The sequence below is a fragment of the Cynocephalus volans genome, chromosome 2 (assembly GCF_027409185.1).
Source record: "Cynocephalus volans isolate mCynVol1 chromosome 2, mCynVol1.pri, whole genome shotgun sequence".
NCBI lineage: Eukaryota > Metazoa > Chordata > Mammalia > Dermoptera > Cynocephalidae > Cynocephalus > Cynocephalus volans.
This window is the reverse complement of record NC_084461.1, coordinates 60,352,871-60,378,811: the sequence shown is the minus strand read 5'-3', so window position 1 is coordinate 60,378,811 and position 25,941 is coordinate 60,352,871. Positions and strand designations below refer to the sequence as shown.

Here is a 25,941-nt window from a genome sequence, read left to right as displayed (position 1 = left end):
CATATGAAGTGGGTACAATTTACATTCCCATTTTACAGAATTAGGATCCCGAGTCAGTTTTAAAGTCAATTTCCTGAGGTTATAAAGTTGGAACAAGTTCTGTCTGGTACCAAATCTTATATCCTAACCACCTCTCTACTACCAAAGACAGTTATGCCACAGCCTTAGCCTTAGAAAGTTCACACATAAGCAATACAGACAGAATGTCATCAAGTAGACTGTAATAATAATAATAATATTTGTATATGTGCATACTTCTACTCTTCTTGGTTCCAAAAAGGATTAAAAGCTTTCAAAATACTTACATAATGCCCATTTGATTTTCATAGTAACCCAGTGATTAGGTCATTACCACCTCTGCTTTATAAATGACAAAACTGATTCTCAGATTAAATGACTTAACCAAGTCAGTGAGTGAGTCAGGGCTGGGTTCTAACCAAACACAGCACATTGGTCGGGGATTTCCCTGGTGGCAGTGCCTATTAGTTTCCTCAGTAAAGGTGGCATCTAATCCTCCCTAATGTCTGAAATAACAGTCATTTTATTGCTTCTGTCCCTACTCTTCTGCCCCTGGAGAAGCAAACATTACTATGGTTTGGCTCAGTTCTCTATCAGGCTCTCAAATGCAGAGTTAAAAGGTACATGCACCTTAAAATACTCAACAACTTGCATGGGAATGATGGACACCAGTTTTCCTGCTCTGAAAAGTGAGAGAAGGAGGGTACAGCCTTATCTGCATCTATAACATTTTATTGCTTTAAAATATTCAAAGAAAACAACAAGATTATTGGGAAGAAAAGGGAAAAGTTGGATTCATTTTTCTATTGAGAGCCAGTTTTTAAAAATTTAGTACCCGGGTGTTATGAAATAATCAATGTTATATAAATGAGGAATTGATTTTGATGCTTGTAAATTAACTTTCTTGTTGTAGATGCACAAAAAACAGTCCCAGTCTAACCTCTGGGTATGTTTATCCCAGGCAAGGGGTATGTTTATCTTTGTCACTTGGTGCACAGCATAATAACTTGATTCACAGTAGACTGATGAATGATCAAATGCAGAGGAGAGCCGCTTTACCCTCACCAAGTGTTCCATCCCATTGTAATAAGTAATTCCATATAGGTACAGAAGTAGAAACTATTCTTTCTCTCTATTTAATATTCAGCTTTCCCCTAATGTTATTCTATTAAAAAAAGACAAAATGAAACTGAGCTCCCTTTCTTCTGTGCTTAAAATTAATGAAGAAAACATTGTACCTGGTCACTGAAGGCTGTATTCATTGTAGTAGCTATGACAGTAGGCGTTGGTGGTATAGTGGTGAGCATAGCTGCCTTCCATTGTAGTAGCTATGTGCACGTGGACAACATACATGCTACCACACTTGAAATTCCTCTTAATGTGCACTCACAAAAGACAAGCTCCTGCCCCTTCCAGGTCAATGTAATTATCCAGAATATGAGCTAATGATGTTTAGGAAGCTAGGAAAGCAGAGGTATTTTCATAGCTTGTTTCTCTCTCCTCTCCCACAAAGTGCAGCCATGATCTGACACATGATCAATGGGCCCAGCCCTTTTTAGGATGCAGAAGATGCGTCCCTGTGTCTGTGGCTCACAGTGGCACACAATAGAGACTTCTCAATGATATTTTTGCCTCCCTGGTGTTCAAACTTCCTCAGTTAAGCCTGTCTGGAATCGATTTAGCTATTATCCAGCAAAGCTTTTTTTTTTTTTTTTTTTTTTTTTTTTTTTTTTTTTTTTTAAATAAAAGGGGTGGGGGGGGGTGGAACTGGAGAGGAAAGGCTGTATCTTTGCCAAGGAGCGCTCGCTCCTTTCCCTATGACTCATACTCAGAAAAACAGAGAACTTTGGAAAGCTGCCTTCAGTCACATTGAAGCAGCTCTCCTGGCACTTTCAGACATTTTAAGAATTTTCTCAGGCAATAGAAGATGTTTTTTAAATTGTTCATTCCTTCCTTCTAGACCAGCCTAAGAGCTTTTGTTTGCTAAAGCATGTCATTTTTAATGGAAGATTTGCCAACCAGAAAAGATAACCCAGACCATAGTATTTGGTTTATTACTAAAGAAATAGCTCTTCTGTATTCAAAATTTGTAACCATTCTTTCTCATGATTGTTATCATATTAAAAGGAATTGTCTCTGGCCCTTAGCCTTCCTATGACATGAAGTTTGCATTTAGTTATTCTTAAGAATTATCTTAGCATATTATGTTTATACAATTTCAAATGGTCAGTAAAAATAAAAAATGGTTTTGGTATGGGGAGCTAGCTTGAGCTAGATAGAGGGGCTGCCTATTACATGTAGTCATCCTGTTTTTACCATTTGGTAGCACAAGAAAGAAAGGTTACCTTAATTTTCCTATATTCATATATAAATAAGGGTGTTTTGCGGGGGGGGATTGTAAGTGGTAAATTAAAGTTTCATAAAAACCAAATGGACTGAAATTTTTTTTTTTTCCTTTTTAAACTGCAAATAGTGACTGTATCATTTTTTGGTTGTAGAAACTGTCAAGTTTGCTCCCCCCATCCCATTCCCCCCTTTTAAAGGGTTCAACCATTTCTGCTGTAGGAATTGCCAGATAACAGGGTTTGATACTAGAAATAAGTTATGGTGGTGACCTCTTTGGATGATTATGACTGCTTATCAGTAATTTACTTAAGGGATAAAGTAACAATATACAAAAGAATAATTTGTGTTGTGTAGGAAAATTACTTTGGATGGCTGACTCTCAGATATAAATTGGATAACAAAGTATTCATTTGAGAAGAAAATGCTTTACAAATGGAGGGATCAATTGCTGAAAATTTTATTTCCTACAAAACTTGATCTTCAATGAAAATGTATTTTAGAGAGCTGGTGTTTAACATTAGTGATTATACCGTTTCATCTTGAAATTTTAGATGCCAGTTTGTAGTGTCTTTATTTCCATAGTAATCTCTGTTGGCTGCCCAAAGTAGATAAAATGATGTTCACAAGGTGAGAAAGGGGAGGGTAGTAGGATAGATAGTATCAGCTGTGGACTGAATGGTAGCTTGTTTATCTTTGAGTCATTCACTTATTTGTATCATTACAGTTTTTCTGATTTAATAGCAACTTGTAAATGACTGATGTTTTCATGAGTGGATATAGGCTTATTACTCCCTAGAGTCATTAGAGTTTCGGGGGTCTGGTCTAGTCCACACAGTTCAGGAGTATTTTGTTTGGCCCATGTAGTAGTTTTATAACAGTATAACTAAGCCACTTTGCTTGGTCGTAATACAAGCAGCTTTGCACTATTGTCTTACATGATTCATGCTTTTCTATTAACCGACAGGCCCTTGTAGATATTTGAGTATGTGATCCAGATAATCCCACCTCTTCATTTTACAGTTGGAGGAACTGGAACCCTGAAGGATCCAGTGACTTTCTAAAGTTGAACAGCCAGTTCAGGGCAATTCCAGAACTGTTTCACAGCCTGATTATTTTTCTCTGGATTCTGCTTCTAAATTTAGAAGAGATGTTTATTTTTCACTGTGTTAGAGACCATGTGAAACTGCAGAGACACTTTTTAAAGATGTCTTACCAATAAAAGAATTGAGAGGCAATGGTCGAATAATAAGATTAAGGGATCTATTTTAGGTCTGGTTGCTAACTGTGCTTATCTTGAGTAAATATTTTATTTCACTGGACATCAAGAGTCCCCATTGATAAAGTAAAGGAATTACTCTAAATTTCACATCTCCTGGCAAAGGGCTTGGTAAATAGTAAGTTCTCAATAAATAGTTCAATGAACAATAGATATTGAAGGTCTCTACCAGCACTGAATTAAAGAGTCTCTCATTCTATATAAATTTTTCTTCTTTCCCCTATCCCCAATTTACTTGGCCTAGATTGCTTTCAAAGTCTCTTCCAATGTTGAAAGGAGTCTAAGATTTTTACTGAGTTCTTGTTACGGGGATTCATTGAACCCATATACTATGTCTCCTGTCCTCATCTTGTTGGTTTCACCCTCATATGAGCTTATCTGTTGCCTGATCTCACTGCATGGCAGAACCCATGTATCATCCTTTTGTGTATTGTGGGAAGGAGATGGTAGGGGAAGTAATGAGGAATAGGAGGCTTTCTATATTGACCACATGCTATTTTTACTTCCTTTGCCATCTTTGATCCCCTGTCTTATACAAAAAAGGCAGCATTTCCTCCTGGATTCAACTCTATTTATAGGCAGTATGATACTTCAAAATTAGAAGTGGATTACTGTTTCAAATATAAATAATACTCATAAATTTCAACATACATTTTTGGTATTTATACAAGCTTAGCGGGCCAAGTCACTATTGACAAATCATCGAGTACCTACAGTTGTAGTGCACAAAATGATAGCTAACTTGTCCCCTACCTTTTAAGAGCTTCAAGGCAGTAGAGTTACAGAAATAGAAATGGTTTGTATAGGGCCGACCCCGTGGCTCACTTGGGAGAGTATGGCGCTGGGAGCGCAGTGCTCCTGCTGCGGGTTCGGATCCTATATAGGGATGGCCGGTGCGCTCACTGGCTGAGCGCGGTGCGGACGACACCAAGCCAAGGGTTGCAATCCCCTTACTGGTCACAAAAAAGCAAAAAAAAAAAAAAAAAAAAATGGTTTGTATAAATGGAAGTGAGTCCAATCTTACTTTTGCTATAAACAAAGAATCCTTCGGGATTCAACTTTTTCATGTATTAGAGAATCAAAATGTTTAAGACACTGAGATGCTTCTCTTCTTTTTTTTTTTTTTTTTTTAATTTCTTAAGAAATCCAGATTAGTGCTGAGCTTCTCTTGCCTCAGAAATACTGCTAAAGAAATCCATAATCTCACAGACAAACACATATCAATCTGCTCAGCACCAGCTTAATCCTCCTTTGCCTTTACACTGGCATGCTTCTTCTCCTGGGCCAGGCTCTTTGCCTGCTCATTTCTTTTGTGGCAGACCTAATCCTGACGACTTCACTAAGCCTAGAATACTTCCAGAAATTCTGACTTTCATTTCTGTTCTATTCCTTTATTTTCATCTTTTTTCATTCTCACCTCCCCCTTCCTCAGAATTATTCAGAAGTACCAGTGATTAGTTAATCTATGTAATTTTCCTGTCTTCGTCATTGTATTATTTGTGATTTTGCATTTCTGTCTGGAATTCCAAGCCAAAGCTTTAGAAGACATCAGGAAATGTTTGCATCTTTCTAAAACTTGCTCGTTCATTGCTCATAGGTTTCCTACTCAAAACCAAAAATATTTTCCTTATCTCTGCCCAAACCAGCTTTATATGCTTTTATGAACAGTATTAGTTCCAAGATCCAATTTTTCTCTATCTAAAGGCCCTCTCCCTTTAGCCTAACCTTGGCCTTCAGTGACTGCCCCTCAGTCATGAGGCTAACCTGTGAGCCAGTGTGTGCACAGCCTTACTGTGGCTGGAGAAATCCTACCAGGTGCTCACATCGGTGCAGTTTCACCAAAGAGTCAGTTGGTGGCCACAAAGACAGCCATTTTCTGCTTTCAGAACCATCACAAGGAGAGCATCTTAGCAATCACTGTAAATACTTCTTTCTTCTCCCACTCTCCCCACAAATAATCCTCCCTGGTTATCTATATACATTGCCTTTTAGAGGCTGATAAAATAGTGTTCCAGGCTTCAGACAAAGAACAACTGGCTTCATTCTGAATCAGAAGGGAGAGATGTCATCTTTAAGATTGGAGTTAGAGGAAATTGGTAGACCAACAGGGATAGAATACGGATCACTGTGCCTAGCACAGGGTAGCTTCTTGGTAAATATGCATTTTATGAATCAGAAATATGTCTTCTAGATTGAGAAGGTAGATCTGGCAAAACAGCAGCCACATATGTGATTGCTTTCTGTTCCATGAGAGGACACGGAAAATAAGAAAGAGTATTTCTCCTACAGGAGTTTCTAGTATGTCATATTTATACGAGTGTGTTTCCAGGTGGAATGCTAATGGCCTCATTTTTAAGCCCAGGGTCTTACAAATTCAGACTTTGACTTTAATATCTAACAAGTCCCTCTGTTATCCATCTTCATTTCAAAAAATGTGTTATTGTGCTGAATTTATTTAGCACTTCACATTGTAAAATTCTATGCCCGTGTTATTCTCTACCAAAAATCCACTTACTTATCACCCTTCTTAGAATGGCAGTCAGATATATCAGAAGGTCTAAAGACTGTATATAAGACTCAAAGAAAACTAGTTACAAACTGGGTTTTAATATTTTCATATTCTTTTTGGAAATTGGCAGAATGTAAATTATAAACCAACCAACAGATAGAAATCATGGTTTTATTCCCTTATTTGCTTTTCTTCTTATAAAATTAATAATTCTGGGTCTAGAAAGGAATCCAAGTAGGTGGTCTGTATAAAAATTGGCTTAGGGCCGAGCCTGTGGCGCACTTGGTAGAGTGCTGCGCTGGGAGCGCGGCACGCTCCCGCCGCGGGTTCGGATCCTATATAAGAATGACTGGTGCACTCACTGGCTGAGTGCCGGTCACGAAAAAAAAAAAAAAAAAAATTGGCTTAAATTGACCAGCAAACTCTGGAGAGGTTGACTACAAGGGGGACATTAGAGAATTTCTAGGGTGATAAAACTTTTTATTTCTTGATTTTGATGGTGGTTATACAATTGGATGTATTTGTCAAAACTCATAGAACTATAAAAAGTATGAATTTTACTGTTTGTACATTATATCCATTCAAACCTGACTTTCTTAAAAAAGAAAAATATATTAGGACTTTTAAAGAAAGACATTTTAATCTGCACTAAGAAGTAGATACTGAATTCATTGGAAATATCCAAGCCCAGACTGGTTGACCTTTTGGTGGGTGTGGGGGGAGGGTTGTTTTGGAGGGGATTCTCACACTTGGTGCTTTTACTTAGTACAGGTTCAGTATATGTTTGTTGAAAGTTAAGATTAACTGAAATTTCCCTTTAAGAATAAGAATCTAGGATTTCAAGCAGGAAAGAGATATTAATGTACAATGCTGATGTTTTTATTATCAGTTCCTATATTAGACTCTGCCCTCTTTTTTAAATACTTGACAAAAATATAATAGTTCTTAGAAAATTATCTCATCAAAACTTGATTTTATTTGTGTCAGTTGGGGGCAACTAATAATTGTTAGTTCTGAAACTAACAATTCTGAAATCAGAATTTCCAGTGGGATGAAGAGGAAAGTAATTATCTTTTTAGAATGAGAAAGCGGGTAGCAGTGATTGAATCAGGTTCTGGTTTAAATAGTCACATGATGCTCTCTTGCTCTTTGATTCTAGTTCAAGGACACACTCAACCCATTGATAATTGCAAACTTTGCTTCATTGATAAGATTCCCAGTCCCCATTACGGGCTTGGGGGCCCACTATGTTTTCTTCTTGGTGTTCTTTCTTTCCTCTCTTTACCCTGGCCCCCCTCCCATTTCCATGTCTACCAGCTCCATGGCTGAGGTTTCCACCTCTAAAGCCTGTTGCCACGATGTACAGAATTCACTAGGGCAAAGGGAAAGCTGCATGTGTATGTGTAGGGTTGGTGGCTCTCATAATCAGATAAACATTGTGGAAAGCTTGCTCATTCATACGGAAAAGCCAGTGTTGCGGGTAAATGGTGGAGCCGCTGGGCTCCAGGCTCCAGCATCTGTACATTAGGCTTGCTCAGCCTGGAGCATTTTTATTTGTGATACTGAACGAGCTGATGAGCATTGCCACTTTTGCCATTAAACAGTAACAAACCTTTATTTGAACCCAGTGGAAGAAAGGCTATATATCTCACTCTTTTTTTAATTAAATGGTGAAAGTGGCCACAAATAAGAAATCCTGTGTGACTTTTACACACAGTATTCTACATAATCACAGTAAGTATCTGGTATTTTTCTTTTCATTCTTGATCTTTTTTATATAACCACTCTTCCCTTCTAAGAGATCTCTAAGATATCAAGATTTTAGCCTGTGATTCTGCTCTCTTTCCTTCCTGGTGGTATCAGTCTTGGATGAGCAACAGTGCAGGCAAATGCTCTGAAGAGTTCTGAGTGTGGCCTGATTTTTGAGGAAAGGAAGCTTCTCAGTTCCTGCCATTTGACTGGTCATGACTTGGCTTTCTAGGCAAGCTGTCTTCACCCAGGAACGCCACTTAGCACTGGCCACAGACATCTCTTCAGCCATATAATACCAGCTTTTAGAACTAGAGCTGGAGCTTGAGAGCACAATTCTCCATGCTCTCCTTGTGCCCCTTCTTCCTCCAAGCAATACACATGTCCTTAGAATCATTGTAAGTTTGCTCATATTTTATAAGCTGGAAGCTTAGTGTCTCTTGCCTTCATGAGCACAACATTGTGGGGTTATTTGGGTTGCATTTGTTTATCTCTTCCACACTCACATGGTTTGCCTATCTTGGTAGCCTGCTGGCCTCAGCAATAATAAAGTTCTGTCAAGGTGAGCAAACAGCTGATGGCATGGGGCACAGAGGGGACTCCTACAGTGGCCGTCTGTAATCTGCCAGGCTGGTGGTCAGAGCAGGCGAGAAGAAAAGCCAGTCTGTTTGCAGGCAGATTGAAAAATCAATATGTGTGTCGTGTTCTTGTCTCTTTGCCTTTCTCCTGGCTGAAAGAGAATGCTGATCCAGCAGTCCACAGAATCATTCCAGGCAAGTACCCATTGCAGAAACTTACCTTCCTGTCATATTACTTCTGGTAGTTCTGAAAAGGGCCCAAGTTTATCTGTCTAAACTGCTTAAAAAGTCATTGACAGAGGAATTCTCAAACTCACCATCCAAAATTGGACCCTACTGGCCCAATGTTCTGACTTATTTATATTCCAGACAGCTACTCACATAAATTTTGTGTTAATTTCTCTTTTGAACACTGATGGGGGCTTAGAAAGGAGTTCACTTGTTGCCTGGCCAGGAAATGCAGGAATTGCACTTTGGACAATATATTTCATAATTTATAAGTGTTTCACTGTTCCTAAATTGATTTAATGTTGACAGTTAGATGAAACTTTCCTAGACATAGTTGTGTATCTGGATTGTTACATCTTAGAGTAGGTAGCCATGGTTGTGTATCTAGATTGTTAGATCTTACAGAGCAGAAAGACATGGTTGTGTACCTGGATTGTTAGGTCTTAGAGAGCAGAGAATATACCAAGTAGCCCTTTCCCAGGATGAGAGAGGGAGTGGACTTATTATAGACCTCTGTTAGTCTCTTGACAATTCTCTCAAAGGGCTGCTGTGCAGAGATGGTTATTTATATTAGATGTGTAGGTCTTGAGTAACTTCTGCCTTAGGCTTCTAAGAAATAAAGTGTTAGAAAGACTTTTGAGAAGAAAAGACTTTTCTCTTCTTCCATGTGTAAAAGTTAGCCTGAGAAGGTTAGCAAATGGCTTTAAATAAATTTTAATTTCAGCTGTGAAGATCTATAGCTAGGTTCTCTCTGTCAATCTTTGTTATTCTTCAAAGCCTAAAAACGGTCTGCTGATTATGAATAAAAGATATTTGACTAGATATGGTCATGGTGCTCTTATTTTAAAGTCCTTCAACAAGAAAAGGTGTAACTTTAGTGGTCATTGGAGACATCCTAAGGTATAAGATTAGATTTAAAATAATGTTGGGTAAAGGATTGGCATATTTTGTTTTGTTTGTTTTTAGAGGAAAAATGGACTAAACCTAATAACCACTACTACCAAAAAAAAAAAAAACTTTAGCATCTAGCAGTCCTCTTTGTCTTTGGCACTTGTCATGCCCCACCTCGTGTTATTGTTAAACTATGAATGTGCTCTTTTTGTAATGAGTTATAAATGTCCCAAACAGGGACTTTATAGTTTTTTGTCTGTACTGTAAATGTTAACAAAATGATCAGTACATAATAGAATTTAATACATGTGTTGATTGAAGCTCTTTTTATATTTGCTGAAAACCTACTGTGGGCCAAGAGGAATCAGTGTTGAGTCAGTCATTTGCTGCTTCTACTTACCCGAGTAACTTATAGGATAATGAGGAAGTATCGCCATCTTTGAGGCAATAAATACATCTGGTATTTCACTTAAAATTAACTTTTAATTGGCCATTACACTTTAAATCTCACGTTTGCCTGGGTAACAAGGAGAGGAGCTCAAATAACTCAACTATTGATTTTGATAATGTGAAAGGAAACTTGAAACTAACAGGTATATTTTGTTTCATTTCTATGCAGAGGCTCTCATTAGATCTAGTACCTAGGGCATCTGTACAGTGCCTTTCTCTGGCCAGGTTACTCTGATCTTGAGCTTACTTTGACATATTTTTTGTCTTTCTGATTTTAAAGGGACTAATTCTATAGAGAAAACTAGAGTGAAAGAGACATTTTCCAGTCAAACCTAAGATATCCAAAAGAATGGGGCGGGCTAGGTGACCCTAAATTCATAAAAAATCATCAGATTTTTTTTTTTTTTTTTTTTGCCAAATCTCCCACCAGAGCTCTAATAGATAGCCTAAATTAAATACTATTTCTCACTTCCTCTTCTTTTCTCAGCTTTGGCTTTGGCAGAAAACCTATTCAGAAGGAAACTATACCAATAGCAGATGGCAGGAAATAGCAGATGGCAGATTGAATAATCAGCCTCTAAAAAACACTGGTATTAGCCTGTATCCTCAACTCTCAAATGTGGCACAGAAGCCTTTAGCACCAAGTTTCTGTCTTACCTTTTTCTTTATAAAGAGAAAGTTTTGATATTTGAGGAGTCCAGAGATTGGCCTGCTTCCAGAAAGGGTAGAGAAATGTGGGCACTTCAGCGTGATTTGATGTTTGAGGATTCTTCCTAATCAAAACAGATAAAGAAGAAGGGCATGGAGCCCTTACCCTCCTTACAGCCCTGTCCCCACACTGACTTTGTGGTTTGGCACGGATCCCGAGGAACAAGGAGAAGCAGCTTCCACCCCAGGTGCTGCTAATGTGTGTGAACTCAAGGCAGGAGCAGCATTCGGAATTCCTTTCCAAGTACCATTCCTTGTGGGAACACTATTACTGTATATTCCTCATCTTGGACTGCTTAGGACTTTTAAGACCATGTTGGGAGCTAGAGTAGGCAAGAGAAGATAGACTAAAGAGCTGGAATAGAGCTATGAAGGAAGCAGCATAATTATGAATCTTGGAGGACCCGACTTAAATTTTGCTCAACCTTTACTTTTTTCTTTGATTCCGTGAAGAGTGCCTCAATCTCTCTTAAGTGCCCAAGAAATATCAGTGTTACTCAAAGTGGATTTTCCTCTAGAGTTGCTGTGCTATTCTGTTTTTCATTTTTTTCTTTTATCTGTTTTATTTTAAACTTCCAAATTATCAGCTTTAGCTGTACATCTCTGTTCTAATGAAGTATGTATTTACATAACACCATGGTTATCATTTTTCATAAAGCAGGGGGTGTTAAGGAATAAAATTAAAAATTTTTTGTTGTTGTTGTTATTATTTTGCCTTCTCTTTCCCGTTACAGACTATAGTTAATGAGTTTCATCCTCAAGTTTTTATGAACTGTTGACTTTTGTTTCTTTTGGTCATATTGAGTAAACTCTGTACATATCTAAGTGAAGGACCTGCTGATGGAAGATGTGTTTTGACATTGATGTTTAAGAGTTAACACCATTTTTCTCTCCTCTTGTGCTTTGTTTAGGTTTCGACACAGTCCCAACTGCTGGCACCTGAGAGACTGGACTATCCACACCTGGATTAGGCAGTGTCTAAAATATGGTGCAGAAGACAAAGCCTTATATACCATAGTAAATAAGGTGAGTGGTTTCCTGGGCTCTGCATCCTGTTTTCCTGAGTTTAGATGTTGTGGTGTTTGTATCTATTACAGTACAGTAAAGAGTAATACCAAAATTAACTGTTTAAAATTATCTGCCATCAGAAATCCTTTTTAGTATGATGCTGGGTATAAATTAACAAGTTAAAAATAAAAACTCCTATAAGCTACTGCTTTTCCAACCATTGTGACTCAGAAAAGGACAGTTAAAATCTATAGAACTTTGGCATCTGGGTGGTATGGGGATCCAAACCCATGAGCTAACCAACCAGGCTAGAAGAAAAAACTTTGCATACTTGTGGTCATTTCATTCATGATCCCCGAGTCTTGGATTTCTTGCTGGATTCCCTTTGGTGAAGTGTAGGGAAAAAGACATCACCATTTTTGCTGGAATGTGATCTCCAGAGTACTCAGACTATCTTGCAGATTTTTAAAAAGACAGTATTCCTATGTCTTTCGAATTCTCTGACTCCTCCCCTCAAGCCCAAGAACAACCCGTGCTTAGGATCTTTCCTATGTTACACTTCACCCAATGGTTGAGTCTTCATTACCTTTATCGTATGAAATAAATAGAAAATAAGCAAACGTTTAGAATGTTACTATTGTGGGTGTCAAGCTAAACACTAGTTTGAGCCATAAAAATATTTTAATAATATTTTTATGAAAATATTATTTTTATAATGTCATTGGACCTTGAGAGTTAGAACTTAATAAGGAATACTGATTTTGTTTTTGGATCCCCTCTGTGCAGAATATTTTTCATTCCTGTGACTTGGGCCCAGTTCAACTTAACATACATTGTACACAGTTTGTTTGTGAGACATTGGATTGGGTATGATAGTAGATACAAACATGAGCAGTAGCCTATCCTTGCCCTTAGGAAGCTTATAATTTAATAAGGCAGATAAGCAGGTTCACTAATAAGTCTGATATTATGCAAATGTAAGTGCCACACAAAAATATCAGTAAAAAATTTAGGGAATTAAGACAAGGGAATCCAGTTGGAAGGAAAGAGATAAGTATTATTTAAACTGGTCATCAAAATGCTTGCACTTGGAGATGGGCTGGCAGGAACCACATTAACAGAGGTATGTCTGGGGGAAAACACAGGCTTAGTTTGAGCAATAATATATTGCCTTTTTGCCTAGAGTATAAAGTACGTTAAGTGGGGAATGGAGTAAGGGAAGGAGTAAGAAACTGAGTTAGGTCCCTAGATAAGGACAGTCAAGGTGATGACCTTGAATCTCCAGAGAAGGAAATGGAAGGCCCCAGGGGAGCCTGGGAGTGGATTAAATCAGGCTCTCTTCAGTCCAGAGTATAATGACACAGGTTACACTCAAAGAAGATTCCTGTGAAAACAAGACAGGAAGGGTCTAGAAAGTAGAACAAAGTCTATCTCATTTCTGCTGCTCCTAGAGTCTTTTAGTGGAAAGAACACCTGACTAGCTCAGAAGACCCATCCTGTAACTCCTCAGATCCACCAGCTGCCGATAACTTCAAGCAAATAATTTTATCCCTCTGGGTCTTAGTTTTTTCAACTTTAAGTCAAGTGGGTTATACTAAATCAGTGGTTTCCAATCCTGGCTGCCAGTTAGAGTTGCCCGAGAAGCTTTTTAAAAATTATAGCTGCTTGTCTATATCCCTGGGATTCTAATTTGATTGATCTGTCCTAGGCATTGGTATTTTTTTCATGGTTTTTTATTTGATTTGATTTGATTTTTTAGATCAGTTTTAGGTTCATAGCAAAATTGAGTAGAAAATACAGAGATTTCCAATATACCTCCTGACCCCACACATTCATAGCCTTCGCTGTAATCAACATCCTACCCCTGGGGTGGTACATTTGTTACAATTGATGAACTCACATTAACACATCAATGTCATCCAAAGTCCATAGTTTACATTAGGGTTCACTCTCGGTGTTGTACATTCTGTGGGTTTGGACAAATGTGTAATGACATGTATTCACCATTATAGTATCATACAGAGTAGTTTGCCCTAAAAATCCTCTGTGCTCTGCATATTTATCCCTCGTTGGTATTTTTTTAAAGCTCCCAGTTGATTCTAATTTACAGCCAGAGTTTGAGAATCACGGACCAGTTATTTGTAAGGTCCCTTTTAGCTTTAATGATTTATTATCCTAAAATATTTTATTTTCACCCTGCCCCTAGGGATTAGAGCTAATTTGAACAGACTGCTTTGAGAAATACAGATACTGCGTATTAACTACAACCTTCAAGATAGTAGCTTCTAAACATTTTTCCATTTCAGCACACCTGTGTCATTCCAGACAGGCCAACTAGCAACAGTGAGTCAATTCAGCAGTGATTCACAATTGGGAGTTAGAACTGTATCAGAATCTCCCAAGGGTATGAGTGTAGTGAGAAAAATTTCCTCGGTGTTTCTAGTGGTTGGTGAGGGAAGAATGGAGCAAGTGGGGGGTGCTGATAATCCTACTAAAGTAAGAATTTAAAACAAGTAAAAATGCAAACAATTTAGATAATTGGCAGTCACACTGGAATATGCATGAAAATCACATGAGAAGTTCACTAAAACTTATTCAAGTTTCTTTGCCCAGTTCCCAAAGATTCTGATTCTGTAGGTCTGAGGCTTAGGAATCTATTGTTAAAAGCACTCCTAGAAAATTCTGAGGCAGGTGCTAAAGGATCCATATTTTAAGAAATCTGAATTCTCACATAGCCAGCTGCTTGTCAGCACAATATCTTGGTTAGTAATAAATATTTCTTGACACATTTCTTTGGTCTTAAAAGCAACTAAGGGACCAGAAAATGCTGCATAATCTGTGCTTTCTCATGAGTCCATTTTTGCATTGTTAGTCATACCTTATAAAAAGAATCATTAAGGCAGGTGGGGGCAAGTAGGTTGTGGGTTTTGCGGGGGCTGTGGGTTTTGGGGGTTTTTGTTTGGGCTTTTTCTTTTCTTTTTTAAAGCTATGATGAGGTGTTATCAATTGTCATATCAGACTCACAGCTTTCTCACCCTGACCAACAGTTCCAATTACCAAACCTCATGAGTGACAGCTTATATTTCACTGTCACAGATACTGTAAAATAATAGCAAATATTTTAAAGCTAATTGTGGCAAGTTTTATCCTGAATAATACATAGGCATATGTTATGACTGAATTAAAGGGATTTTTTTTTTCCTTTTATTTTCATTTTCATTGCAGGTTCAATATGGAATTTTTCCAGATAACTTTACATTCAATTTACTGATGGATTCTTTCATAAAAAAAGAAAACTTCAAAGGTAAGAAACCAACCCAGATTCAGTTATTATAGGGCTTTCAGTTCCCAAAGGGAAGTGCATAAATGCAGGCACTTTCCCCCTTTTTATTTCTTAGTGATATCTCTTTACCTCACTCTTTCAGTCAGAAAAGCTTTGATGAAGATTATTATCATTTATGTAAAAAATTTTTAAATGTTATTCTTTTTACTGTTGTTAGGACAGGAAGTATCAAAGTACCTAAATGATTATAGAAGAAAAGTTAATTAATTATACAGGCCAATCTATTTTCACTTCCCAAGCTGGCTGAAATACAAAATATAAATAAAGGGTAAAGTAAATTTGATTTAATTTTCATGTGTAATTTTGGATTCAGTAATGAAGTTGGCAGAACTGAGATTTTTTTTTTTTTAAACTGGATTTTTAGCTTTGTGTTCTTTAAGAATAGTGTTTGATTTGTTTATTTAAAAGAAAATATCTTCCAGTCTTTATTTTGCTACTAATTAACTAGATGACTTCCTGGTCTACCTGTCTATCTCAGTTTCCCCATTTGCAAAAAAATATATAGAAATTCATAAGTATGGCTTCATCCAGAACCATGCCAACATGTGCAAAACCAGCTGGCTAGGAACAACTGCAAGTCAGTGCTAATGCTTTTATAATTATGAGTATATATAAAAATTGGTTAACAGAATAACTCAGTCAAAAACATGTGTTACTCTTGTCGTATGTGCAGGCACTATATTTTAAACCAATGTATTAACATTTTCTGCTTTAACAGCAAATAACTAAGGGAAAGAAATTGTTTGCATTTGATTTCCTTGGCTTCTGTCTGTGTTGTAGAATATTAATGGAAAATGAAAAGTGCTCAAAGCCTGCTCTCCTGTCACCAACGTACATGTGGAAACAAATATCTTATGTTGTGTGTTACACTTAGGGGCTTATCATTTATGAATTAGCATTTTCCTTTGCCTTCTTTCAAGTCTTTTAAACTGAGCCCATTGGCCTTTTTATAGTCATCCATTTTCTATCTGAAATAATACCTGGGATTTAGGATTTCCTCTGGCATTTGTCCTCTTCTGCCTTAACAGTGAGAAGGTACCAGAGCAGAGCATGGGGCAGTCAGCCAGCTTCTCTCCTCTGCTTGTCAGGATGACCTTGGGAAGATATGTGCCTCCTTTCTGTATGCTTTAGCTCTTGTAGCTGATAGACATGGTGCCTTAGATTTGCTTCATAATTTATGACATGTTTTCATACGTATTGTCTTGTTGGACTGTCCAAAAATCTTTTGAAGTAGATGTAGCAAATAGTATTTTATCATTATGAAGATGATACCAAGAGAAATGGTTTATTCAGTGTCCTGTGGTACTGTCCAGGGGTACAATAGCACCTGGTTTAGTACAGTGTAGTACGTACAATAGAAGTTAAAGGATTGAGAAAGATCTAGGTTGTGGAAGAATGAGGGCCAGATCCCACATTTTATACTTCTTAATTCTGCTTATTTTCCTACCACACACCACTTTTTAAGAGTGTTTGTAGTTAATAGAGGTTTGGTGGTGATACCTACAACTGGTTTCCTCTCATTTTTACTTTTATCTTCTCACCAGATGCTTTATCTGTGGTTTTTGAGATCATGATGCAAGAAGCCTTTGAAGTACCTTCTACCCAACTTCTGGCCCTCTATGTTTTATACCAGTGCCTGGCAAAGAAGACAGACTTCAGTGTAAGTGATCTGCCTTAAAGCAATACTAAGAGCTTTAGAAAAAGCAAGCAGTGGCTGCTCGGTTAGGTATGAGGTGGCCAGAGGAAATTTGCCCTCAGAAGCTGAAAAAAGGTATCTGGTGTGCAGCTTGTGGCACAGTCAAGAGTGAGTGTTCGGTCTATACTTTTTAGTTACTGGTTTCTAACAAAGTAGAACTGGATATATCTCCACTTGAGAGAATCTCAAATGAAAGACTTTGTGCACATTTTGAAACTTGGAACTAGGCTGAGTATGCTTCAGACATTCACAAATGGATTATTGATGATCACTGAGAGCTGGACATGGCATATCAAAAAAGCAGTAAGGCAGCTAATTTTGACCACAAACCTGAAGTATTTAAATATTAATTATTTAATTTGTATCAGTATTTTCCTAAGGTTACGCTAGCTCAGTTGTATTCTGGAAGGTCTAGAATACCAAGTTTTGGTTTCAGCTGTTAGGTTGGGGTATTTAGTCATTGTTTATTGCTATCCTAAGAATATAGTAATAACAACAATAAATAATACTTAAGTAACACACCAGACTGTGTTCTTGGGATTTAAATTTATTAATGCATTTAATTCTCACTGTAACTCTATGTAGATATAGAGACTGGGACATAGAGATGTTACAGAATAACCACCCAGCTAGTAGGTGATGAAGCCACCTGGCTCTACCGTCTGCCCTTAACTTCAAATGTAGCATCAAAAAATCCTAGTTTGGGTAGGAAATGAAAAGGTCATCTAGTCCAGCCCACATTCTAAAGTAATGATGATATGTTTTGCCTTTCAAGATGAGTGTCAGCCTATGATGTACACCACATTCATTATTAATTCATTAAATGTATATTGAGCACATACTCGTTCCATACATTGCCACCTGGTAGTTATACAATGGAAAGCTGACATTTTCTGCTTACAATCTAGGAAGAACACAATCATTTAAAACAAAGCAAAACAAACACACAAATATAAAATTAGAAGTATAATGAGCACTACAAAGGAGAAGTCTATGAAAAGCCTCTATGTTAGGGAGTTATGTTTGTATTTTAAACAAATTGGTTAGTAGGGACTTCCTTAAGGAAATATTTCTTGGGTTGATATTTGAAGGATGAAGAGTAAGTAACTGGCTGAAGAGGGGAAAAGCAATTCAAAATAAGGAAATAACATGTGCAAATGCCCTGTGGCAAAAAGAACATGGTGAGCAGAAAGGGATTCAAAGAAGATAGTGTAGCTACAACAGAGAGAACGGTAGGGAGGACATGGGGAAAGATATGGTTGGAGAATGGAAGCCATGCTAAACCATTTTATCTTCATCCTAAAAATAGGGAGAAGCCATTGAAAAATTTTAAACAGAAGGGGTAACATGATCAGATTTTTGTTTTGAAAAGATCCCTCTGGCTCTAATGTGGAGAAGAAACCAGAACAGGGTAAAGATGGCTATAGTCAGGCCAGTTTACAGACTATTATGTAGTGCCAGCAAGAGATAATGGTAATGGTGGGACCAGGATATGGTGGATTTAGAGAGTAGCCAATGGACATATCTGGGAGGTAAATAATAAGATGAGGAACTAGATGTGGAAGCAGGGACGTAGGGGTCAAATAGCCTCTCCTAGTTGCAGACTCGTATATCTGGACAGAAAGGGTGCCGAGTGTTTGTAAAGGGAACTCTGGAAAAAGACCGGGTATGATGAGGAAAATCATTAATTTGGCTCTGAACATGTTGCATTTTGAGATGCTTTTGAGACAAGAGATTTCACAAGGAAAACTGGGGGCTTAATAGGAAGATCTAGACTGGAGATATAGTGTTGGAGATTGATCCACGTGTAAATGTCTGCAGATAAACCAGAGAGCAAAAAGAAGGAAAATCGGAAATGTGTTGGACCACCAAATCCATGGGAACAGAGTGGTCTACGACGTAGAATGCTTCTGGAGAGGGTAGGGTAAGATGAGGAATAAAAAAATTCATTGAATTTAGTGGTGTGGAGGCACTAAATTGTAACCTTGGTTTCCATTGAGTAGTGGAGCAGGAAACCAAACGGAGTGGACTGTGGAGTGATTTAAAAGTTCAGAAAGAGGAGAGCAAGTATAGGCAACTATTTGGAGATGTCTAGCCATGAAGGGGAGTGGAGGGAGGGGAAGTGGGAGAATGAGGATTTACTTTGCATAAATGGGAGTGGCAGAAGCATAAAATGGGAAAACCTTGAGGACCTGGGTGAGATAGCACCCTAATTAGTCTGTTATAGTATCTACAATGGAAGCTAAAGGCTTTGAAAAGATCTAATGTTTTATGTTGACACATAAATAGCTGATCATGTAAGCAGCAATAGTTGCAGTACTCCGAATCATCAAAAATTTTCTGACATTTATCTGTTTGTTTAGTTTTTTCATTCATCTTTTTAAAAGTTCTTTCAGAAGTATCACCATCCCGGTCACCATCACCACCCTTGCATGATTCCTAGCACATCAAAGATAGCTACGGTTTAGATATTTTACTACTCATTGGACTTTAGCCCCTATTGCATTCTGATACTGTAGCTCCCGTTTTTGCCTATGGGGGGAAAATGTTTTTAAGGCTTCTTATTTATTATTCACTGGGCCCACTTTTCATGCAGTTTCTGTGGGGAAAATCAAGCCTCCCTAGGTCAGAGTGGTTTGCTTTTGAAAGTAAAATAACCTGGTCCTTAATTACCAGCTCTTATACTTATCTGTGCTGCAGAAGTGCCTGCAGAGGTTTTTTTTTTTCCCAAGGTCTCTGCTTTTTTCAAAGGTTTAGGAAAACCTGAAGAAATGACACTTATATTGCACAAAGGCTAATCGCAGTAAAGAGGTGCCTATTAACACCTGAGGTGCCTCACTTACATGAGGCTGCCACTGCAGCCTGCAGACCTTATTCTTTTTCTGTTTCCAACTGACTTCTGAGTGCAGAGACCAGTGTAGGGCAACCTGAGCTTTGTGGTCTATGTTTCAAAGACAGAGCAAGGGCTCCAACTCTGGCCAGTGTGTACACATATGGCACCAAGATTATAGCTCCCATTGTCTGGGGAGTTGCCCAGGCTCTCCTCTGGGCCCTGCGTTTCCAGCACATCCTTCAGTCACTGCTGTTACTGGTCTGCAGCAGGCTTAGAAATGCTTGTGCTTTTACCCTTTTTTCCCCATCTCACAAAAGGCTTCAATTTTATTAAAGTATAATTATGCACCTGGGGTTGAAAGGAACGATCACTAAGTGTTTCTGATTGCCTAATTTGTTTTCGAGAGGCACATATCTATCTAAAAGCAACTTAATAGTGATATTTGTCTTAACACTTTGATAAGGAAAGTCTGATCATTGCTGAATTGTTTAAAATTCAAAAGCTTGCTCCATCAGGCCATAGCAGTGTGAGTGAACAAGGGGTGACAGCATGTTGAATCTTTATTGATTATCTCAAGTCAGCGTTGGTCCAGAGTGTACTCGTTATTTTGCTTTGCTTTTCTGAATGGAAAAGAAACTCTTATTCATTGCCAAAAATTTGGAAAATAATGAAAAGTACGAAGAAGAAAACAAAATCACTCATAATTTCACTACCCAGAAATTGTTAACATACAGGGTATTTCTTGTCCATATTTTTTTAAAACATAAATACTTTTTATTTACAAAATTGTGATTATAATGTATATATAACTTTATTTTGCTTTTTTACTTAATACTGTAACATGTTCTTTTCCTCCATCATTAAAAATCACATATTTGCATAAAGTATTCAATGCTTGGATGGACCATGATCTGGTATATTCTGTTGCAGTGGGAAGAGGAGAAGAATTTTGGTGCATCCCTATTACTTCCAGGCCTTAAACAGAAGAACTCAGTGGGTTTGAGTTCCCAGTTATATGGCTGTGCACTTCTTGGTAAGCAAGTGATCCTTACAAATAATGTTCTTCATTGATAGAATTGATGCATTTTTCTACTTTATAGTAAAATTATAATTTGGTGTAAATTTACTAGTGAAATTCCAACCACAGCCTTCATTTTTATACATAAAAATAGACCTTGATGGCCTTACAATTATGAGAGAGTAAAGATGGTTCTTAAAATCTGTCACCACTGGCAAGAGAACTAGTTCTTGTGGCCATAGGTAATATTTAGTGGTAATCAATGTTGGAAAGGGATACAGAAAGGGAAATTCTGGCTCTCTTTAGGAAGAACCAGCCAGTAGAATCTTTCCTAGTATTGACAAAGATCTTCCAGTCTCTTTAGACCTAAAGTCCAAGAGGTAAGAAATTAAGAGTTAGGGTTGAACTTGTATCTTTGGTATAGTTTTCAGGTGAGGCAAGAGAAACTCGGAGATCACAACTAGTATCACTTTGGGAAAAGCAGAGAGTGAGTGGCTCATTGGTACAGTGTGACTGTACCATGTGGTTAGATGATAGCTTTACTTCAGTGTCCTAGTTGCATTGAAAATCAGGTCAAGAGGACGAAACCTTCTGAGAAGTGGCCTCAGAACCTGGGTTGTGTGGAATCTGGGCAAATAACATTCAACCAGAACATGCATAAACATGTCCTGATTTTCTTTCAGAGGTTTACTCTTCCATTCTCTCTTAAGTACAGTATTTAGGCATCTAAGAAAGGCATCTTCTCTTGACCATATATTGCTTTTGACTGCTTTTGAAGTTGATCTTTACCAACAAAATGTAGTGTGGCATTCTTGGATGCTGATTCTGATATAAACTCAGAGAGGAATTTCAGAGTTTCAGACTGGCTATCATGCTAACAAAAGAGTTGACTGCTCTTTTTAAAAATCATTTTTTCTTTATTTTCCACCTACTTTTGATATTGATTTACCTTTCTTTTCCTTTGCTTTCAAATAAGCATTCAGGACTATTATACTGCATGGATTGTTCAGGGCTAAGAAAATGTACTTTGTTACTGTTTATAAGCAGAGGCCCTGGTCCTTTGTGATTGGCAGCCATCAGATCAAAAGGTCTTTGCTCTCGTTTTGTCATGTGCCGTGCAGCCTCACCCACCCCTGATGGCAGCAGCGGCCCAGAATGTGACTGCAGTCTAGCACCGAGCACCTTAAAGGTCTAAAATTAGCTGTCGCCTGATAAGCTTTGTCTGTTTATGTCCTGCTCTAGCTTTACCAAATCCTCCTTCCCAGGAAAGATAAGTGAAGGTAGATTTAAGAACTGGCAGCTCAAGGTGACTTTGGTCATTAGTGCAGAGAGGATTTCTGTTCCACAGGAATACAGACAGCCCCTCTTCCCACCGGAGGACCCAACTGTCTGGTGTCCACATCTTAAGCTCGAGTTGTGATGGTTTGAGGTGCCAAGAGAAACATTCATGTTCCAAGATCCAGAAGGGTGATGAGGATTTTGTCATTTAACAACTGGTGAAGCTCAAATAAAGGAAAGAAGAGGAAAATTGGTTTTTTTTTTTTCCATGAGGATGGTAGATTGGGTGTTTTAGAGCATTTGAAGAAATGTGTAACATTTCCTGGCAGAGAAAGTTGTCAGATGTTGACAAGATTTTCACTGTAGGAAAATTGTGGAATTTCTTTCTCTGGGGAAAATTTTGTTCTTGAAACAAAAGTAGTATTTCAGTTGACTTGTTTTTTAAGTGTAGCCCTACTTAGAGGCAGACAATTCAACCTCTCTAAGTTTCCCTTAGTCCAATGATTTATGTATTCTCAAGATAATTTGTACCAGCCTAAATGAAAAAGAAGAAAAACATGTTTGCAGTTTTGTATTAAGAAATGTATACAGTGAATTTTACCATGTTGTTTATCATTCATGTGAAAATGATGACGTCAGGTCACTGGATGAGGTGAAGCTCTTGGCATAGATTCGAAATGATCTTTCTCTGTTTCTAGAGCTGCCAGGCGAATATTCACTTGTGCTTTCGATTCTTCAGCCTCAGACAGGGTGGGAAGACGTGCCTGAGCATTCTTTGTTGTTCTTTTTGGCCACAGGGAAGGTGGAATTGCAGCAAGGGCTACGGGCTGTGTACCACAACATGCCTCTGATATGGAAACCAGGCTACCTTGACAGAGCCCTTCAAGTAATGGAGAAAGTGGTCTCCTCCCCAGAAGACACAAAGCTATGTAGAGAAGTGGTATGTTCCTCAGCCCTAATTCAGTGAGAACAGTCAACTCCAGTTCCTTACAGTTCCTTATGAATTTGTTTTGAATTTGTTTTCATTGTCTTTCCTCCTTCCTTAACTTACTTTTTTTTTTTTTTTTTTTTTTTTTGGTGGCTGGCCGGACGGAGATCTGAACTCTTGACCTTAGTGTCACAACACCACACTGTAACCGAGCTAACCCTCAACTTTCTATATTTCTATAGAACATGTTCTTATCCAGTTGAAAAGGAATGAAGAACAACAAACATTTTCAGTGCTATTGACAAAAAACACTAGAAAATAAGATTAATGTTGATTTTATAGCTCATTGTCTAGGAGAAAAACTATTCCTCTCTCCTGAAATTCAAGTTGAGTTCAATAAAATAGTACCCACTCCACTGCCACCCACCACCCCCCGCCACCCAAAAAATCTCAGTGGGATCTCAAGAGAGGGTAAGATTTCATTTTAAATATTTTTGGCATTTCTGTACCCTCATGTAGTCCTGAAAGACTACATAGCATTTCCCACCCCCATAAAAGCCCTCAAGAAATGAATCTGGGAACTAAAGATGGCATAGTCTTGCTTTCCTTCCGTCAGACTGTTCTGTGGTAATGTATGATGCTGAGGAGATCCAGATCCAGTGTTCCTTTCAAAGTTCCAAGCTGTTCACTTTGCCCGAACTAGAACAGTGTCCTCTCACCGGCCTCAAAGCTCATCCCTCCTAGTCACCTAGGAATCCTGACACTATGAAGTTACTAGACTTAGCTCGGACTCTAGGAAACATGACAAGCCTTATACCCCACAGGGAGTCACTGTGTTTGCTTCTGTCCAAGCAGCTTTTACAGCCATAGTGAGGCCTTAAAGGACATTGATTGCTACATTACTACAGTATAAAGGTTCCCTTAGAGTTGCTTATTTGTTTTGTCTTGACCCTGATCACTAGGACTCACGCCTTGGCTTTCATTTCAGTTGTGAGATGCACAGGTCTGGTCCTATACTGGCACTTCATACCCAGTATCTAATGGATCATCATGTTCTTTGCCAGACATTTGTAACAAAGGATGCACATTTCTAAATATACATGTTTTAACCTTGCTGTGGTCAGGGCTGGTGGTTGAAAACACAAAATTACACATAAATCCTTTGCAAGGGAAATGTTCCTTCCAATCTGAGCCAGATTTGCATTCTCTGTTTTCGGATCTAATAGAAGTGTGATTCAGATGTTGGCAAGAACATGCCATGTGTCCACTTTGGGTATAATGTATTAGTAGTATTGAAAGGTCCTGGAGTATTTGCTGGATTTTTGTTCTACTGTGACATAGACTGGATTAATTGGTATTCAAGCAGGTGCTTATGTTGGTGTGGCTATTGTTTCAATTCCTTCTCTGATGATTAAGCCCTTCATGGGTCAAAGGAGGTATGTCGCAAAGGGAAGGTGGTGGGAGAGAGGGGTCAAAACAAAAAGAAACCCTCTGTTTTTAATTTACCTACTGTCTAAGTCACAGAAGTCACCTCATCAAAGTGAATTTCATGTATGTATCTTTGGTCTTTGCCAGCAGCTTATGTGGATTATGCTGATCCCTAATTTACAGATTCCCTGTGAGCTAAAATCTTTCTCTGAGGGAGGCACTTGCCTGTATCCTGAGGCTCTAACATGCATTCAGAATGGCCTTTTGTTGGTTGTGATCTTGCTTTTTCTTTGTCCCAATTGCAAACTGATTGAGGAAGAGAGACGTGGAAGGAAGAGGTACGTTAGTGCCCATTAAGCATAATTCTTGGATTCCTACCTGGCTAATTAAAAGTGAACTTAAATGCCATTGTGCTGATTCACTTAAACAAATAATTCTTAGCTTTTCTATTTGCACCATTTCTTTTGTATTAAGTTTTCCATGCCATCCAATAAGGTGTTTCCAACATGAAAAAATGTAACCATTTATATTTCCTAGAATTTAAAAAAAAATTTTCCCACAGTTTTTTAGGTCCTGTTCTTTTCCTTTCTTTTACCTTCTCCAGCCTCTCTTCACAATGTGCTTTCAGGACCACAAGCTGTTTAGTTCCTTCCTGATCCTCTTTCCGCTCCACAGCTCGATGTGCTGGATGTAGTGCTGAAGGCTGTGACTTCTCTGGCCGACGGGGCTTCTGAGGAACAGTCCCAAGAAGGTGAAGACAACCAGGAGTCAGAAAGACTGGTGGAGCAGTTAGACACAGAGGAAACAGAACAGTCCAAGCTTCCCCAATACTTGGAACGGTTTAAGGTAAATCATAGCAGAACTGAGTTTCTCTCAGCTGTGCATAAAACAGGCTCCTCTGCTGTGGTGATGGACAAGCAATCTTTTCATACATCAGTGTCACACACAAAGGCATTAAAAACTGACATCAAAAATTACATTTTTATTGCTTCACACAGGAAGTGGTCTTAAAAGAAACCAGTGGAATTTTCATGTTCCTTTTTGTACTTGAGCTAATTGGTCACAGTTTTGTTCACTACAGCAGCATGTCATTACCCACTCATCCGTGATAGGTGCCTGATGGGTGGATAATAGCTTGCCGCTTCATAGCAATAACCTGACTTCCACTCTGGCTAAAAGTAGCTGGTCATTTCTCCACATTGCACTAAATGTGCTTGAAGCCGCATGTGAATATGTAGAGATGAGAGACAGGTGTCTTTTATCACTCACCTTTGGCAGCATCGTGTCTTTTACTAGGGCCATTAGAAATACTCTGTTGTCATTCATGGAAGATGTTAGAAATACTCTGTTGTCATTCATGGAAGATGTAACCAGTTTCCACTGTTTCTTTCCAAAACAACCCTGAGCACTCAAGCTGCCTTTGGTAGCTTTCAGTTCTGTACATCCCAAAATGCTCTGTGATCTGTGCCAGAGAAGAAGAACCACGTTCAGTGTTTAAACCCTTGGCCTCCTCTTGCTTTGTTTCTGATCTATTTAGTGCAAAGAGAAAAAACTGCTGCCTGAATGGAAATTCTTTGTATGAAGCATAAAACTTACCATCCATGCCCCTGACTCATTATGTCTTTTGGGGACAGATAGATGTTAAACTTTGCTAAA

General features: G+C 38.3%; 1 protein-coding gene across 1 annotated transcript in view; it reads left to right on the top strand.

Moving 5' to 3' along the window:
* The window catches only part of MRPS27 (mitochondrial ribosomal protein S27), a 93,635-nt gene that overhangs the window by 64,606 nt on the left and 3,088 nt on the right, over positions 1 to 25,941 (top strand). The window contains exons 5-10 of the mRNA XM_063086344.1: positions 11,665 to 11,779; positions 14,987 to 15,065; positions 16,649 to 16,764; positions 20,564 to 20,666; positions 22,727 to 22,869; positions 24,961 to 25,131. Of these exons, the coding sequence (XP_062942414.1) occupies positions 11,665 to 11,779; positions 14,987 to 15,065; positions 16,649 to 16,764; positions 20,564 to 20,666; positions 22,727 to 22,869; positions 24,961 to 25,131 (727 nt within the window). The remainder of the gene's footprint in view (positions 1 to 11,664; positions 11,780 to 14,986; positions 15,066 to 16,648; positions 16,765 to 20,563; positions 20,667 to 22,726; positions 22,870 to 24,960; positions 25,132 to 25,941) is intronic.